The following is a 19,771-nucleotide window of genomic DNA, read 5'->3' on the forward strand; positions in this document are numbered from 1 at the left end:
GACTTCCTCCAGCTGACGTGTTTCGGAGAAAGAGCTCTCCTTCATCAGGGAAATTGGGAGGTATCACTGCAAGTCAATCACAGAGCAAGATATGTGGATAATGTATGTAACTTCTTAAAAACAAGGTCTGGTATTTCTGCCTGTCCACCCAATATATGACACGCCTGGAAGTCCCAAATACTGATGTAGATGCACCGAAACTGGTACACCTATGCCAAGCAATCTCCTGTGTTCACAATGCAGTATGGTAGCTGCTTGGCATGGGAATCTAGTGGACATCACTTTACTAGAGGAGCCTGCAACAGTTATTTTCAGATTCCACAGGGATCCCACGGGTATGATACATACCTTCTAACATTGGTTCAAATTGAACCAATGTACCTATGAAAAAAATGCTGTACCTGGAATTTAGCTTTAAACCCCTAAACCTCTTATGCTCCAGCTTTCTGAATCACTGACCCAGAACAAGTATAGAGATAAGGAATTTCAACACTTTTTGAAACTCATTTATAGAATGTTTCAAGTTTGTAACTCAAAAAGTATTGCAGCCAGGTAAACAACATTTTCAAAATGAAGCTAGAAAAAAAAAAAAAAAAACACTAATGATTTTTTAATAAATATGTAGCCAGTTTAACCACTTGCCGACCGCCAGCAGTACATATACTGCGGCAGGTCGGCTCTGTCCCGCGAAACAACGTAACTGTACGTCGCTTCGTGGGACCGCTAGTGGGGGCACGCATACGCGCCGATTCACCACAGGGGGAGACAATCAGCGGGTCTGGTGGCCACGATTGCTGCTAGACACCTGCGATCGCTCCCCGTGGAGACAGAATGCCGGTCTGCCATTGTAAACGCGGCAGACCACTGTTCTGTCAGTAATGAACACAGGGATCCTGTGTTCCTCTTAATTAGGAACACAAGTCTCTGTGTTCGTTCAGTAAGTACAACCCCACAGTTAGAAAGCACCCCCTAGGGACACATTTAACCCTTTGATCGCCCCTGGTGTTAACCCCTTCCCTGCCAGTGTCACTAGTACAGTAACAGTGCATATTTTTAGCACTGATTACTGTAGTATTGCCACTGGTCCTCTCAAACGTGTCAAAAAGACAGGAGGCGTGCCGTCACCACGTCGCTGGGGATCCGGACTGCAGCCGGACCCTAGTCATACAGGAATTCCTCACGCTTTTTTCCATTACATCTCATGTAAGTGCAATTTTATTTTCAATAAAGTTTACACCAAGGATAATGCACTATAGCAGTCATTCCTTTTTACATGTTATGCTGGAACGATACGATCCATCCCATCGCTTACTATAAGCGGCTACCAGTGCCATCGGAATACAGGATCTTATCTGCCCGTGAGCAGCGTAATAGTATTCGGTGTCCATATCCACCAGAGGCTGATAAGGACCAATTGGATACAGAGACATACCCGTCCAAGAGGGATGCAATTACGCATGTCATCTATATCCATCTGGTAAGAAGCCCAGCAGGCTACTTTATACGCACGGTGGGGAGCACCTTTTGATTTGGGAGCACCTGGGATTGTTTGTTTCCTTTAAGGAGAGCACTTATTTTATTCCGTCCGGTAAGGAGGAATTCTAACAGGTGGAGGGAATTCAAGTCACTTATTGCTTTTGAACACCATCTGTCACCAGTTACATCACCGAAAATTGTTTCAACACAGACACATTAGTGTCTTGGGACTTTTTCTCACATATATTTATATGTAACAGTTTAGCACCTATATTGTTTACATTTGAGGTTGCACATCATTTGTTTGCATTTTTGCACATATTTTAGATATAGCGCACCACCAATTACACGCATTTACTTATTTTTATCTGGGAGCAGCATATCACGGATCAGCGCACTTTTCTTTTTCACATTTACTGTAGTATTGCCACTGGTCCTCTCAAACGTGTCAAAAATGTCAGTTAGGTGTCTGATCTGTCCTCCGCAATATCACAGTCCCTCTAAAAATCACTGATCGCCGCTTTACTAGTAAAAAAAATTAAATAAACAAAAATGACATAAATCTTTCCCCTAGTTTGTAGACGCGATAACTTTTGCGCAAACCAATCAATATACGATTATTGGGTTTTTTTTTACTAAAAATATGAAGCAGAATACAAATTGGCCTAAGATGATGAATAATTTGATTTTTCACATTTTTTTTTATTGGGAATGTTATATAGCAGAAAGTAAAAAAAAAATATTGTTTTTTTTTCAGAATTTTCGCATTTTTTGTTTGTAGCGCAAAAAATGAAAAATCGCAGAGGTGTTCAAATACCACCAAAAGAAAGCCCTATTTGTGAGAAAAAAAAGGATATCAATTTTATTTGGGTACAGCATCGCATGACTGCGCAAATAAAAGGTAAAATAACGCAGTGCCGTATCGCAAAAAATGGCCTGGTCAATAAGGGGGAAAACCTTCCGGTCCAGAAGTGGTTAATCTTTTTTATTTATTTTTTATCTACTGTTTAGCTGTAAACAAATTGATGGCCCCATACAACAATTATATGGTAAATGACACATGCGTAAAGCCCCCCCCCCCCCCCAGAACACAAAAAAAACAGGAACACTGTGTCATACAAAAAGCAAGTTGTTTGCTGTTTGCATGATGCAGAGTCCCGTGTTTTGGCTGGTTAAGTACATCTGTTCCATGTTGATGAAGAAATGAACACTTACATAACCTGGTAGGAGCCACAGGTGAGGTTTGGAGGGATGAGGTTCAGCTGATCTGGGGTGATTTCAGGCAAGACCGTGCTGAGTGTGTTCTGGAAGAGCTGGGTCCAATCTGAGATGTTAAAGCTGGATATATTGGCCCTAAGAGCTTCAAATGTCTTGTTTAACAGAGCTTGAGCCAGGGGTGGTTGTAGTGAACTTATATTTTTCTACAGGGACAAGAAGAAATTTTTGTGATATACAATATGTATCATAAAAGTTCCAGCTTAAGCTGTGATTACCAGACACTAACAAAACAGATGAAATACAAACATATGAAATATTACATATAGTTGCATCACCAGATAATAACAGTGATCCAAATAAGTAAAAATCACAGACAAACCATATATATATTAAAATAAAAACATAGATTATTGTCCAATAAGTAGTCCTCTTTAGTAATATAATCAAATGTACAATTGTGTGTCCAGTGAAATCCAATTAGAGTTAAGTCACCACAAAAGGCCACCACCGTTGTTTGTCAGCAACAACCCATTCCCATCAGAAGGCACAGAGCCCCTGTGACGAAGTTGGAAGTGACGAAACACATTGGGGCGTGACTGTGCGGCTGGTATCTGGTGATGCTAGTGCACTACTGGGGATGCACTTATTATTATTATATTATGTATTTCACTTGTTTTGGTTTTTTTATACACTGCCCGGCCAAAAAAAAAGTCGCCACCTGAAATTAACTAAGCAACTAACTAAACTAAGCATGCAGTAACTATCCTATTGGATAGTTACTGCATGTGCCCAAATAATGAGGTCAGCTGACTTCCTAAATATACTGAATGACCAGGTTATTCCGTCAATGGATTTTTCCCTGATGGCACGGGCATATTCCAAGATAACAATGCCAGAATTCATCGGGCTCAAATTGTAAAAGAGTGGTACAGGGAGCATGAGACATAATTTTCACACATGGATTGGCCATCACAGAACCCAGAACTTAACCCCATTGAGAATCTTTGGGATATGCTGGAAAAGGCTTTGCGCAGTGGTCCGACTCTCCCATCGTTTGGTGAAAAATTAATGCAGCACTGGACGGAAATAAATCTTGTGACATTGCAGAAGCTTATCGAAACAATGCCACAACAAATGCGTGCCGTAATCAAAGCTAAAGGCGGTCCAACGAAATATCGAAGTGTGACTTATTTTTGTCCAAATGGTTGCAAAACCCTTTAGAATTTGTTTGTTCTTTTTTAAGTGGAAAAAGGTTATAACCTGTTATGTTTTGCATTCTCTGAAAATCCCTTATTTAAAAGATTTCTCTTTACATCCAATTGGGTGTAAAACCTATAGGGAAAAAATTCCCATTGGGAAGACAACAGCAATTCAAACCTGACAGAAATTCCACTCACTTCACTACTCTGCACAAAAATGTTTTATTTAGCCTTTGGAGGGGAGAGAATTTTCCCTCACTTCTGGTTGTGTCTCAAAAAGGAAAGGGGTGATCCCTAATGCCACACATCTGAGGAATCCTATGGAGATGGCTACAGTGGCAACCTCAACCTGGACTCCGACCAGGCCACACCCCCAATGCATTTCGCTCCACCCCCTGGAGCTTAGTCATGGGGAACCAGTTCTGTCTAACAACCATTACATCGACAGGACGTAAGGTGAAATCTCTCACATGTAAACACTGTCAGCAATAACGATTTTGACAACAGGTCGGTTGGTAGAGCGCTCCACATCTGATGGTTAAAGCTTTGAACCAAATTGTGGAGGCAGCTCTCTGTCAGTCGGGGTATCCTTGGAAGTCACCAGAGTAGCTAAAATGTGCAGAGAGTGAAAGTGCCACAGGTATAATTTAAGTCCAGTAAATCTTTATTTTGCATGATATTAGGTCATGAAAGAAAGGAAACGGGTTTCATCAGGGCTTCGAATAAGCAGAATCCTATACTTTTTTTTTAATCTGTTGTCCAGTCTTCTCTTTTTTTACTATCAACATCAAAAACAAAACACTTTGCCTTTCTTTTGTGCCTTTTTTCATGCAAAATTAAAATTTATAAGAGTTATATTATACTTAAATTATACACACTCAATTTAACCATATTCATCAGGAAAAACTTTTTAGCACATGTTCTAAAACGTCTCCACACTATCAAGGTGTTTTGGCTAGACTTGAATTTAGGTGGTTTCAGAAAACAAATGTAAGTATATATGTTTCTGACTTATGTATTTATATTGTGGAAAAATAATACCTATACCCCTGATGAAGGAGTTGCACAGCCTCTGAAACACGTTGGGTGAAGGACATCCGTTTTTAATATCACTGTAAACTTCAACTGGTGTAATCTCAGTTATTTATTCAAAGTATATTTTGCAACCTTTGTTTTTATTGATAAAATATTAATAAAATATGTTTTTATGGGTATACTTGTTATATGATTTAAGTGCCTACAAAGTCCCATAACAGGGGAATTTCCAATTCTATGTTTCAATTCAGGGATGTGGCACTTCATGAAGTTCAATCACCGATACTGCTAAAAAAGCTTTTATAAAGAGTTTCAGACAAGGCTTTGAGGAGATGGTGGTGTACAAACGAGTGAGGTCTTGGTAGACTTGGGTAGTGTTTAAAATATTCCATTCATGTATCCTGTCATGTGAGCTGCCATTGCTGACATCTCTAAAAATGTTAATTGCCTGACTATCATACTGATATTTTGTCATCATACCTTGGAAGTCATTGACATGGAGCAAGGTTAGAGATAAGGAACTCTGGTTGTCCTCATAATATCATAACTGCTACATGCTTATTCTAGATCTCTGAAAACTTTGCAGCCAGGCAACTGCCATTTACAGAAGGTTAGCAAATGCAGCCTTTGGGGTCAAATGACTAGAACATGCTCCTGAGCACAAAAGTCCTTTCAGTTAAAGTGTCATTAAACCCACATCATTAAAAGCTGTCAGTACATGCTGTTTATACTCAGTCACTATGGGATTTGTTTTCTGTGTTCTGCAAAAAATCTGGTTGATCCTGCTGTTCACTGTCCCTCCTTCCTTGTCTGTGACCCGGCTGCAGCCTGAGATTGTGTAGACCAGCCTCTGCCACATCTACTGAGCATGCTCCAGTTTCAGTTCCCTTCTAAGCTGTTAATTTCCTCCTGTTTCTTATCTGTGCAGCCCGCATGACTAAAGAGCCACACATGTGGGTGTATACATTCTTCAAAAATGACAGCCCACTTCTCTTCCATGCCCACTGCACAGCTAAAAACAATGGAGGTGGGATATTACATGTTGTTTGATGGAGGCTTCACCTCCCTGTAATTTCAAGCATATACAAACAACAGACACAGGCTGGAGGGGAGTGAAACTGGCTGCAATTGGAAGAGTGCCACCTAAAAAGCCCCTTAGATAGCTTATTCCATATAATAAAAATTTGAGCTCAAATACATATTTGTATGATATTTTAAAAAATTTATTTTCCAGCTCCTAAACGTGGCCAAGGTATGCATTCCTCTATGCTGGAGGTCTGAATGCCCGCCCTCAATGTTTCTTTAGTTCTCTAGGATCAATGAACTCAGGGACACGGAGGACCTCACGGCTACTCTATACAACCGGGAGGAGTCTTTTGCAAGACCTGGAAGCCTTGGCAACACTTTGTCTTCACTGACGATTACCTGCAGGAGATTTCGCAATCCGGCTGATCCTTCGGGGCCTTCTCCGTAGTCCTGGGTGAGAGATCTCCTCTCTTGCTCCTTTACTCTGTTCTTCGGCTCCCCCATTACTCTCATCCCTCTCTTTACCCTGATTTATTGCTACCTCTTCACCTTTGATCTTTTTTGTCTCCCCCTTTTTCATCCAGCCCTCCCTTTCCCTCTTTCTAATCCCCTGATGTATATTACACCATTCAGTCCTGAAAACTATTCCTCTCATTTCTTTGGTAATACTGGCCACCAGGGCCCCTTTTGACCCTGGTCCTCTTTATTTGTTACACCTCAATGGTTTGCATCACAAACTTGGGCATCGATATTGAGGCTGGGACCCTTAAAGTTGCTTCATTAGCAATGTTAACAGATGCCCCGCATGCAAACTTTTTCTCTTATCCATGATCTACCCAACTGAACTACCATTATGGTTCTGATGTCATGTGTACTATCAATATTCTTACATGTTGGTATTTGCATCACCGTTGTTTTTCTCTTATATGTGTAGCACCCTCCTAGATAGGTGCTAGGTTAAAAGCATTGTTATGCTCTATCTGCTTTTAGGGGAGCCTGATCTGTTAGTCATGCCTGTTACATGTGTCCAGTTGTGAGTCACTGGGTCTTAGGAAGTGTCCACATTGTATCCAATAGGGGAGCCTGTTGGACAGTGGAGGAAACCTGGCCAGTGGTAAATGGGCTTTTGTGGCAGTTCCAGTGGGAGGGCACCATTGCAGTGCATCATGGGATTTACCATAAAAGTCAAGGGCACATGTGACAGGGCATCTTTGGTGGGAAGAAGAGTCCCAGGAGGAGGGCGAAAGTGGTCATGGACAGTTGGCCTGGTGAGCCAAGTGTGGAGCTGAACTTTGAGAGTTCTGGAAAGCTGACGGTGGAGCTGCAGGCAGAAGTCAACTGGGAAAAACAGTGTCCGTGAGCACCAGGGGGCTTGCCAAGGGGTCTACACAGGAAGGGGGACCAATCCAGTAGGTCAGAGGACAGAAGGTCAGCTCACACAGTAAGCAAGAGTAAAGGGGGTGCTGTGTAGAACCCTGAAGAGTAAGGGGAAAAAGAGGGTACCAAGCGGGGCCCTGAAGAGTAATTCACTATACAGTTCACTAATGGCGCTTTTCCACTGCATGGAACCGTACCGGCTCGGCACGCTTTTGTGCTTTTCCACTGCGGTACCGCATGGTATAGGGTCGGAACGGTTCGGTACGGTACGGTATAGGTTTGCTTTTCCACTGCATGGAACCGAACGGTACGGTACGGTACGGCTCTGAAAAAACAGTACCTACTCGATTGTGGTTCCAACAGGTACCAAACTGGTACCATATCCCACAATCCTTTGCATGCAGTCACTACTAGCCACTGATTGGTCAGAGAATCACACCCACCCCGTTGTTATCCCACCCACTTAACTTTAGTACTACTTTAGTGGAAAAGCAAACCTATACCGTACCGTACCGAACTGTTCCGACACTATACCATGCGGTACCAGCAGTGGAAAAGCAAACCGGGCCAAGCAGGGCCGAGTAGAGCCGAGCCGGTACTAGCCGGTACTTGCAGTGGAAAAGTGCTATTATCCAGTACTTCACTACAGTGGCAAGGTGAAGCAGTGGCCTTGCCGCACTCAACATAGCTAGAAGTCCTCAAGTTGTGCATAGTTCATCTAGTTGGAGTATCCCACTCATCCCTTCTCCCATCCCAAGTTCTACAATAAAAACAACAAAAACCAAATCCCATGGACTGTTTCCTGACTGAGCCAAACACTTAAAGCGCTAAGAATTGATGAGTTGTTGCTATGGGTAACCCAGGGGAATCCGCTTCAAGCAGTTCCCAAGGGAGTAGTGCTATTTTTAACTAAATAAACAGAGAATTACAAAAAAAAAACATTTACTTGATATCATTTATGTATTTTTCCTCTGTATTGTGACCAGCAGAAGAGGACTAGAAGCTCCACCTGCTTATGTTTCTCTGCAGACAGGCTGGGAAAGATCTGGGTTATGTGACAGCTATATATTGATTTTGAAAAAAAGGTTAGATTGTTTTTAAATTAAAATAAATGCAGTGCAATCATCCACATACATAAAGAAACAGGATAATGTAAGTTAAACAGTGTGTGTTTAGTATCAATTTAATACTGTAGATGTACTGGGAGGAAACACTTACCGCCATGGCAGCAGCATTCAGAGAAGACAGGAAGTCAAGCACTGAACTAACATTCGATACTGCTGCCAAAATGTTGCCAATTGCTGCAGGATTATTAGTGATGTTGAAATCTACGCTGAAGGTTGCAATTTGTTGCAGAGTTAGGAAAGACAAGGCATCCAACTACAAAACAGAACAAAAACCTCAGGAGTAATATAAGCAATTCAGTGGTAAATATGCAGACTAAATCTCCCTTAATGCAAAACATAAGAAAGTAAACTGTTTTAAATGGTACTATATTTTTTTATTTTATAACAAACCCTCTTGAGACGAATAAATTCATTTTGCTATATTTAAAATAATGTTTTACTTTTTTTGTTTTAGAACAAGGAATAGTTGTTATTTGATAAGTCAAATGGCTAACTCTATAACTTGCTTCCTTATATCTTCTGGATTACTTGCCAACTGTCCTATTTGTGCCAGGACAGTCCCGGCAAAAAGGATCCTGTCCCGGGTAATTTACATTGTCCCAGCATGCGCCCGATTGTGCTCATTACGGGCATCGTAACAGGGCTTGCACCGTTCCAACACCTGCCGCGCTCGGGAAAGCTCATACAAGCTCGGCCGGGCGGGCGCATGCGCAGTTACGTAATGGCGCCGATTGGCGCCATTTTTAATTCGAAGGCACTCAATCTCGACAGCGCCTTGCCGGCGCCGGCCGTCACAGCAGAGCAGAGAAGGAACCCTGGAGATCTGATAACACGACATGTGAATAAAGTGTCAAATGTGCTCAGATGTGACCATACAAAAAATGTAATATGTAAAATTTAAAGTGCAAGGTGTAAATAAGTACGATAAAAACCTAATTATACCAGATAGTATAATTAGGTTTTATCGTACTTATTTACACCTTGCACTTTATTTTAATTTCACATATTACATTTTTTGCATGGTCACACCTGAGCACATTTGACACCTTAGAATTGCAGGGAATTGTGATGAGAATTTTGAAACTTTAGACAAAATTAGTGCAGCTGAATGGGAGAATTATTCCAACTCTGCTACTTTGGCCATAAGTTTGAAATTCCCTTTTCAATTTTCCTGTAATTTTTGCTTTTAATGAGTAGACCCTATAATCTGATGATAAGTAGGCGGAGATTAATTGTGCAGAGTGGGCGGAGCTTAAGGGGAGTGGATGTGGTAAGTAATAGCTGTGCTGCAAAGTGTCCCTGTAAATTTTTTTCAAATGTTGGCAACTATACCAGCTGCAAAATGGCAGTGGATGAAGGAGTCAATATGGATGAAAACTGGGAACCCTTGCAATAATAGGTAAGTGTTCTATACTGTAAAAAAAATAAAAAGTTTGAGGAAAGAGTAACATGTGAATTACCCTAACATATTTACACATTGATCTGTTTTTTCATGCATTTTTTCCTTGCAAGAAAAACGCAAGAAAAATGTTTCCCTTTAAATCCTATGGGACTTTTCACACCACTGTGTTAACGGTGCAGTGAGTTATAAAAAGTCCTGCATGCTGCATCTTTGGCACGGTTTTGAAAACTGCACCAAAAATGCAGCTTCCCATTAAAATGGATTTGGGGTTTTGCGTTTCTTTATGCATTTTTGAGTCACATGTTCATTTTTCACAGGTGCAGGCAACAAACGCACCAGAAACGCACAGCGAACATATCTGAAACACAGCAAAATTTTTCTTCAGAGCAGTGTGAAAGTACCCTTAACATTAATTTATATTTAGGAATATTGTTTACTTACAGCAGAGAAATTGGAGTTAAGTGCTGCAAAATCACCCATGCTAGCAAACTGAGAAAAATTTCCAAGATTCTGTTTTATCCACACATTGCTGGTGGTGTTCTGAGAGCAGGCTGATCCTAGAGAGATTGACAGAAAATGAAAGAAGGATTCATGTCAAGCATTTAAATTCTGGTATATTGTACACTGAGTATGTAAGTCCAATAAGCACTTTCAGTCAAATTATATTTTGCCATTTTCATCTCCCTGAAGAAGTAAACATTGCTGCATGAAATGTGTTGACTTGAAGGTGTATCGATCATTAGGATTTAAAGTCATTATATTCATTTCCACATGTTTTTTAATTATTTCTATCCTACATCTGATTAATCTGAACGATCTTGAAGTTTGTAATCTTACTTTGGGGAGATTTTTACCAATTTTCTTCCTTGAATTCTGTGACATGTATTCACTGTCCCCTGTGTAGAGGCCCTGAACTAAAGCGGTGCTAAGAGGAGGCAAAGTCAATGAAGCGATGGTTAGCAAGCAGCAAGGCACCAGGGGATATGTAGTTCATAGAAACCGAAAGTAAAAAGGAGGGAGAAGCTGCAAAGCATGCAGGGAATCCAGGAAGTTGTGGTAAGAGATGACCAGCAGACAAGCAGAACATGAAAGGAAATTTTTCAAGTCAGCTTATACTGGATTGCAAAAAATACCTATTGTTTGTTAGAGTTGGACCAAACAGCCCCTGGTTTGGTTCACGCCAGAAATCTTGAACACCGCAAAAGTTCGGACCCGAACTCCAAACCCTATTAAAGTCTCTGGGACCCGAATTTGGAAAAGTGCCTGTTTTGAAGGCTTATATGCAAGCTATTGGCCCTACGAGGGTATAGGGGCCTGGGTACTGCCCTAGGGGACATATATCAATGCAATTTTTGTTTTTTTTTAAAAAAAGATCGTTTTTACAGGAGCAGTGATTTTAATGATGCTTAAAGTGAAACAATAAAATTGAAAATGATAAATACAGAGCCTGCCTGTAAAGTGGTGCACCTGTACCTAGTATAGAACCTGCTGCAGCAAAACTAACATTTATAAAGAAATAAAAATGTAATTTAAATTGTCGGTAATACAATACCATTGCCGACAATAGAAAAATGTTAAAAAAAAATCGTAATGGGGGTTCTCCCCCAATCCATACCAGGCCCCTTGGGTATGGTATGGATTTTTAGGAGGAACCCCACATCAAATGTTTAAAAAAATGGTGTAGGGTCCCCCCAAAATTCATACCAGACCCTTATACAAGCATGCAGCCTGAAAGGCCACGAAAGGGGGGGCCGACACGACATTTGACGTTACTGACCGGCGCATGCTGGGGCGGTGACATTACAAGGGGGTGGTGCCACCAGGTGATGTCATCAGGTGGCCCTGCCCCTTACCTATATAAGAACTGTCAAAAAGCAGAGCCTGCAGTTGACAGTTAGCCTGCATCACGGGAAGAGCTTTTCTTTTTTTCTTTTTTTCTGGTTTTTGGATCTACATGGGGGGGGGGGGGACATTTTATTTTTATTGTCATTGTGTTTTTTTATTTCTTTTTGACACTTTTTTTTTGGTGAAAGGGTAGGGGTACAATGTACATTCACATGGGGGCGGGATCTGGGGGCCCCCTTGTTAAACCTATTTTGAAGGCATGTGGCCTGGTATGGTTCGGGGGGGGGGGGGCGCTCGCTTGGCCCACCACTTTTTTTTTGTTGTCAGGCTGTCAACAAACTTGTTACCGAGAAATGTTAAAAAAAATGGCGTGGGGTCCCCAGCAATCTATTCCGGGCCCTTCGGGTCTGGTATGGCATTTAAGGGGAACCCCATGCTGTTTTTCTTTAACATTTTTTAACAAGCTCATTAAAGACTGATGACTCATCCTTTGTTAAGGACACTTCGGTCGGCTTCCTGGAATGTGTCCATGCACACATAGGCGTTTACAGGCTTTTAGAGGCAGGAGCATTTAGAGCATTTAAGGAGAGGAGTGTTTGAGCAAAAAAAAAAAACACCCAAATGCAAGGCGCGTTTGGCGCATACGTGTTCATTCATTTCAAATGCCAGAATAAATACATTTTCTTGCTAAAGGAATTAATGACCGCCCAAACACCTGACATACCTAACATGCCAAAACACACCTAAACGCTTTTGCAAAACGCAGTTTTAGGCATGTCTTTTATGCTGCTTTCCTCCTGCCAGGAGAAGAGGCATTCAGTTGAGCTTGGTAAATGCCCAGTATGCACGAGGCCTTAGAGTAGCTGCCTGGACCTCAACAGGTGCTGGGCTGAGGGCCTAGAGATAACATGCAAAAAAAAAAAATTTTTTGGAGGACATCATCTTGGAGTCTGATCTGGAGAAGGATCTATGTCTGCCTCACTGAAGAGTGTCCCATGGAAGATGGGTGGCAGACATCTGTCCTAGGACATTTTGAGTAAGACCTGCCTTTTGATTCTCAAGTGTGCATGTTGCTACAGGGAATTGAGTGCCAGTAGTTACTGGATGGACTGGGACTGCTCTTATAGAGATCTAGAAATACTGGCCATTCCCTATTACCTGCAGTCAAGGCTGTTTGTCCTCCTGTTAATTTCTACTATCGTTTTGGAGTATACTGAACCCTTAAATCCCCTTCCATTCAAGTTTATGATAATAAAATCCACAAAAGACATCCACTAGAGCCTAGACTTAAGCCCCGTACACACGCGTTGAAAATCGGCAGGGAATTTTCGTCCGATGACCGATCTGCTGATTTTCGGCTTGTTAGTATGATGCTTCCGACAACCGACTCCGACTTTTCGGCCGAAAAAAATCTGGTGTGCAGGCTATAAAATTTTTTGTCTGCCGTCAAAACACAGCCGATTTTCATGCAGTCAGTACAGATTTCGACAGAGAAAAATCGAATGAGCAAGACTGGGCATGCTCAGAGAAGAAAGAACACAAAGAAAGCAAACCAACACATGACATCACTTCTGAAGTAGAATTTTGTCGAGTGAGAAAATTTGTGTGCAGTCTAGGAACATTCCAACCAACATAACACCACTCTGGACAAAAGACGGACGATCGGTCGGCCGATAATCTTTGCGTGTGTACGGGGCTTAAGTTTTTGGTTTCAGTGTGATTGGATCTGTGCCTGTGGCAAGCAACCTCTGGAGTAGCAAGGGAGCCCCGGGCATATTCTCTGTTGCTCCTCCAGGGGAGAGCGCTACAAAAGCTCGAACAGTGGTCATTGTTATAGGATTTGATATTGATATTTGATATTATATATCTACCTGATGCCTTCTGTTGGTTGGCGAGGAATGATTTTAGGGCGGGGTACAGTTCTTGCCTTTTCATATCTGTCATGTTGGGGAATGCCATGTCTAGATTCTTCACCCTGAAAAAGAGATAATTTTAAAAATGCACAGCATAATTACTAATTGTACACTCAAATCAGTTTGGACTGGTAATGACAAGACAATTGGTGGCTGTTGTATTTTCCCTGCAGAAATAGAGCCAGCTCAGTCAGTTGTGAAAGAGCTTTAGAATGTGAGGCCAACATTTTGTGGAATCTGACCTGAGCCTTGTAGGGTTGTATAAGGTTCACAAGGTGAAAAGTAAAAGAATAAATTAAGTGGGCCGCTGTATTTGGGTTAACATGTAGAATAGTTTAGTACCTACATTAGAACTCTTTTTTTATTAGCTTCTTACCAGTGGTTAAAAACAAAAACAAAATTCATCTTTAATCGGAATGTGTCTCTTTTAGTATTTCCCCACCACTGGAAGTATAAGCAAATTGCCTTTATGAATTTTCAGGACATTGAAATCAAGGCAATGGTTTTAAATTAGTTGATCCTACATTTACCAAATTTGATTCATGTTGGTTACCTCCCCTTACTCTAATTTGAGCGTATTTGTGCAAATCAAACCCACCTATGATAACTACCCCCTAAAAAATAGGGTACAAAAAAAATCAGGAGGTATGCAATGGTTTTTTTTTTTTGCAAATTAACCTGGAATAGGCAAACAGTCCACACCAACAGCTGTATTATATGTAGAATTAAAATAAAGCTGCGCTTACCTTACCAATGTGTAAAATCTCATATATCAACTAGTGCAAAACATCATACAGCTAAAAAAAGTCAGCTATCAATTTAAGTCAAATCCCAGTGCAAAAGTCCCTAAAGTACTAATGCAATTGAAGTCAAAGGGCAATAGTGCTGAATTAAAATTTAGTGCATATGTGCCATTCTTCTTAAAATAAAGTGATAAATGCTCCATGCAAATTTACTCCAATCTCCTCCAATCCCTGTATCCACCCTGGCTAATACAACTGTATTATGACTTCCCCTCTTCCCTATGGCTGTCATCCATCACCCCTAGAAAAGGTATTTTTTGAGATTTGCAAGAGAACAGAGGGTGCTGTAAAACCCAGTTTAGCTGTTTACTTTTGCATAAAGCCACCCTTCTTTCTAAGAATGCCACAGCCCGATGGGACTCTGGAATTGTGCCAGTACTAAAAACTGCAGTCTATGCTTCACATCCACCAATGACATTAAAATCTGCCCAGGAAAATGAAAATTGGAGGAAAAGAGTTTAAATGGTGGATTCACATATGAATCACACAGGAAAGTGGTCCACCTTTCTGTGCGGTTTCTGTGCGACTTGATATTTGAACGGACTGAATTACACTGGATCCACTGTGCATGGACTACTTTTAAAAAATGCACTTCACCAAATTGTATGATACTGCAGTACCATGTGATCTGGTGTAGGCAAATGCACTATATTTGCGATCTGCTTTTTGGATGTTGTTAGGATTTGTTGATACCCACAGCAGATCATACACCCAGTGCGGTTTGAATGCAGTGCGGGAAACATGCATTGGAACATGGATTTCCTGAACCGGGTTCTGGTGTGAACGAGCCCTGAATATGATTTGTGTCCATCCAGAGAAGGCTAGGTTGACACTTTTACATGTGAGAAGTGTGCTGATCTTCAGAAGATGCGTGGGCGTGCCGTCATATCTTAATGGCACCCCAATGCATCAGCAAAACACTTGTGGTATAGCATGTGCGAAAGCACATGGTGATTTTATCTCACCAGCTTCTACCAGAAATAGATGGAGGTCTAAAATTCACATTTCCGGATAGAAATAGTGGACCTGCCATTGCTTGTTTACTTTTGAAGGTGCGTGCCTCAGAACCACCATACATCATCCTGGGACCAATCCTGTTTAATTTATTCATAAATGATCTAGAGGAGGGGATATCTAGTACAATCTCAGTATTTGCAGATGATACTAAACTAGGCATGCCAATATCTTCTATGCAGGATGTGGAAACCTTACAAGCGGACCTGAACAAAATAATGGGGTGGGCAACTACATGGCAGATGAGGTTTAATGTTGAAAAATGTAAAGTAATGCACTTGGGGGCCAGAAACCAGAAAGCAAGCTACTCACTAGGGGGGGGGGGAACCTCTGGGGGAGTCTAGGATGGAAAAAGACCTGGGGGTTCTGGTAGACAACAGGCTTGGCAGTGGCATGCAATGCCAAGCAGCTGCAAGCAAAGCCAACAGAATACTGGGATGTATAAAAAAGGGGATTCACTCCAGAAATAAAGAGATTATTCTCCCTCTCTACAAGACTCTGGTCCGGCCACATCTGGAGTATGCTGTCCAGTTCTGGGCACCGGTCCTCAGGAAGGATGTGCTGGAACTGGAGAGAGTCCAGAGAAGGGCAACAAAAATAATTAGGGGAATGGAGGACATCAGCTATGAGGAAAGACTACAAACACTGAACTTATTCTCTCTGGAGAAGAGACTATTGAGGGGGGATATGATATCAATGTACAAATACTGTACTGGCGACCCTAGCATAAGGAACAAACTATTCAGAGTAAGGAAATACAATAAGACACGTGGCCACTCACTAAAACTAGAGGAAAGGCGGTTTAACCTTAAAATGCGTAAGGGGTTCTTCACTGTAAGAGCGGTAAGGATGTGGAATTCTCTTCCACAAGCAGTCGTATCAGCAGGGAGCATTGATAGTTTCAAAAAACTATTAGATGGGCACCTTAGAGACCACAACATACAGGGGTATACAATGTACGGTTAAAAGCAAGCACACACACACATCATAGGTTGAACTGGATGGACTGATGTATTTTTTCAACCTCACTAACTATGTAACTATGTAACTATGAGTTGGTGCGTCAGTGACCTTGAAGAAGTGTGTGCTTATCAGGTGTCTCTACACTTCACTGCCTACATGGTTCTTTTAGGCCAGGCCCTAAAACACTCACCTTCAAAGGTAACTCAGCAATGGTAGCTATGGTTATCCACAGTTTAGTTTGCTTAGAAGGCCAGAAATGGTTCAATTAGGAAGATACTCACAGTTCCTGGAAAATCGTGCAGGTCACATTCTGCTGCTGCAGGCAATTCACCATGTCTGGGTTAATTTGAACAAGGAATGGCTGGAGGCTACTGGGGATCCATTGGAGAGGACCTGCTGGGTTTTTCAGATTCTGAACGAGTTGAGACCATATCCCATTCCACAAGAATGTCCTTAATCCTGGGCTGAAACTGGAAAACTGTTTAACAAACAATATGGTGGTTACAGCTTTCACCTTTTTTCTATGCATCAATCATCCAGGCTAATTACATTTTTAACTGTGTTATATGCAAAGTGGGAAATATTGGGTAAATGTCCTGAAAGCCATCATTGATAAGCCAAACACAGTGGGCTTACTATGCTGCACTTTTTAATGTAGATCTAATGAGAAAAATCTTTATTCTGTTAAAATGCTGTGAAGATGTAGGGGTTAGCAGGGTGGCACTGGGGTCAACTGGGAAGGCTCTCTAACCGTCATTTATTTTTTGTGGAATTATAATATTAATGTCTTTGCTTTTTAGGGGCAGATTGCTGCTGTTGTAAGTCCTCCTAAATTGTCACTAAACCCACATCATAAAAACCTATCAATAAATGTTGCATTACATGCTGGTCATATTCACTCAGTCACTATGAGATTTGTTTTCTCTATTCTGCAAAAAAACCTGGTTGATCCTGCTGTTCTCTATCTCCCTTTCTGTCAATGTCTCCAGGTCAGCTAGGTGTTTTGCAGAGCATTGTTGGCAGCTCTGCACATGCTCAGTTTTCAGTGAGTTTCTATGCTGAGCATTTCCTACCTATCCCCAGAGATGTATAGTAACTAAGTAGAACTACTTCACTACTGTACTTAAGTACCGAAAGGCGGTATCTGTACTTTCCTGGAGTAGAATTTTTTTCTCCTACTTCCACTTTTACTTCACGACATTTTTTCGATGATTTCAATACTTCTACTCCGATATTTTTTTTTTGTGCTGTATAGTTACTCGTTACTATTATAAAAATTACCACTGCCAGAACAGTAGATGGCAGGTTTCATGAAGCTCAAAACATGTGTATTATCAGCGCATACGAAAATAAATGCGACTGTATGTATGAATAAAAGCTGCATTTGAAATAATAAAAAACAATATGATGATCAAACTTTTGACTTCTTTCTTTAATAACTACATAACACAGTACTTGTACTTTTACTTTCAGTACTTAAGTAGCAATTTTTTTTAAAAAACTACTTGCGATACTTAAGTACAAAAAATGTTGAATACTTTAGTACTTCTACTCAAGTCACTTTTTGATCGAGTACTTCCACTTCTACTCAAGTCACTTTTTGATCGAGCACTTGTACTTTTACTCAAGTATGGGTTTTGAGTACTTTATACAACTCTGCCTATCACAGCCCATTTGACTATAGAGTCACACATGTGGGCGTATACACAGTGGTAAAAAAAACAACCCACTTCGTCCCTCCTCCTCTCCCATGTACACTAACCAGCTAAACACAATAGAGGTCATATATTACATATTGATTGATGGAGGCATCACCTCCCTTTTAGTCTAAGACATAGGATGGAGGGGTGTGACACAGCCTGTGACTGGCAGAAATACTTCCACACCATGTTGTTGCCAAAAAAATAATAAAGATTTAATTTCAAATTTATATTTGTATGACAATTTTAAAAAGTTTGTTATGTATTTATTTTTACTCTGTATTGCAAAGCCTGTTTTTTTTTCTATTTTTATTTTGAACACGTGACCAGCAGCAGAGGACTAGAAGCTCCTCCTGCTTATGTTTCCCTGCAGACAGGCTGGGAAAAAGCTGGGTCATGTGGGTCTCTATATTGATTAGGAAAAAGGTACTTAGATGTTTTTTTTTTAATTAAAATAAATACAGTGCCATCATCCATATACAGGGGACAATGTCAATTAAACAGTTTGTGTTTTGTATCACTTTAATATAGATTCACTGCCTGCCTTAAGTTGTGACAAGGTCTTTTTAAAGAATATGTTGGTGTCTGCTTTTGGATAACATTATCTCATGATCGGGTTGCTGAGTGAGAGATTTATTGTGACTGCTGCGGACAGACACTTGCAAGTTATTGCAAGTTTTTACAAATCATTTGTAGCAGAAATACATAAGATAAATGGTTGCTATAAATAAAAAAAGGTTGTCTATTAGACCGACGGTGACCTCTTTCTGAACTCCAAGTCTCATTGTAGGGTGTATATAATACTCAGTATATTGAGAAATACAGAAACTTTTTCAGTGACTAAATAATGCATAGCAATATGTAAGAACACACAAGTCGTTGAAAAGAAACCAGTTTTTTCACTAATCTGGGAGAGCCTACAGTGGGACTATCCAATACCCTGAAATAGTACATTATTTCTGGACTACAAAGGAAAATTTGCCTGCGGGCATCGCAAACATGCAGACTTATCAAGTGAGAATTCAAGCCAACACCTTTTAAATCCTATCACACAAGTGTCAGTGCACACAGAATTAATTCATTGAGGCCGTGTTCACATATGTGTTCACATATGGCTTCCAGCATAGGGCCTGGCGCATTCCTGTTTACTGGTTCAGGTGGGATTCAGGTCTGAATTTTTGCCTATAAATTGCCTAAATTCTAACCTGAACTGGACCTAAAATGCACAGGACCCTTTCGGAATTCGCACAGCGGCCATCCCCGCACATGTGTGAACTGGCTCCATTGAGAGCCGGCCACACTCGCATGTCATGCGAATTGGATGCGGTGAAAACCACATCCAATTCGCACATACATTATATTACTAAAAGTATTGGGGCGTCTGCCTTTACATGCATATGAACTTTAATGGCATCCCAGTCTTAGTCCGTAGGGTTCAATATTGAGTTGGCCCACCCTTTGCAGCTATAACAGCTTTAACTCTTCTGGGAAGCCAGTCCACAAGGTTTAGGAGTGTTTCTATGGGAATGTTTGAGCATTCTTCCAGAAGCGCATTTGTGAGGTCATGCACTGATGTTGGAAAGAGGGCCTAGCTCGCAGTCTCTGCTCTAATTCATCCCAAAGGTGTTCTATCGAGTTGAGGTCAAGACTCTGTGCAGGCCAGTCAAGTTCCT

The 19,771-nt window shown here is 41.0% G+C and overlaps 1 protein-coding gene across 1 annotated transcript in view; it reads right to left on the reverse strand.

Annotated features, from left to right (window-relative positions):
* The window catches only part of MSLN (mesothelin), a gene marked incomplete at both ends in the record, with an annotated part of 109,692 nt that overhangs the window by 70,949 nt on the left and 18,972 nt on the right, over positions 1-19,771 (reverse strand). The window contains 5 exons of the mRNA XM_082260461.1: positions 2,692-2,897; positions 8,550-8,711; positions 10,302-10,417; positions 13,577-13,680; positions 16,680-16,876. Of these exons, the coding sequence (XP_082116587.1) occupies positions 2,692-2,897; positions 8,550-8,711; positions 10,302-10,417; positions 13,577-13,680; positions 16,680-16,876 (785 nt within the window). The remainder of the gene's footprint in view (positions 1-2,691; positions 2,898-8,549; positions 8,712-10,301; positions 10,418-13,576; positions 13,681-16,679; positions 16,877-19,771) is intronic.

This window comes from Pelophylax lessonae (assembly GCF_965119305.1).
Source record: "Pelophylax lessonae genome assembly, chromosome: 6".
Taxonomy (NCBI): Eukaryota; Metazoa; Chordata; class Amphibia; order Anura; family Ranidae; genus Pelophylax; species Pelophylax lessonae.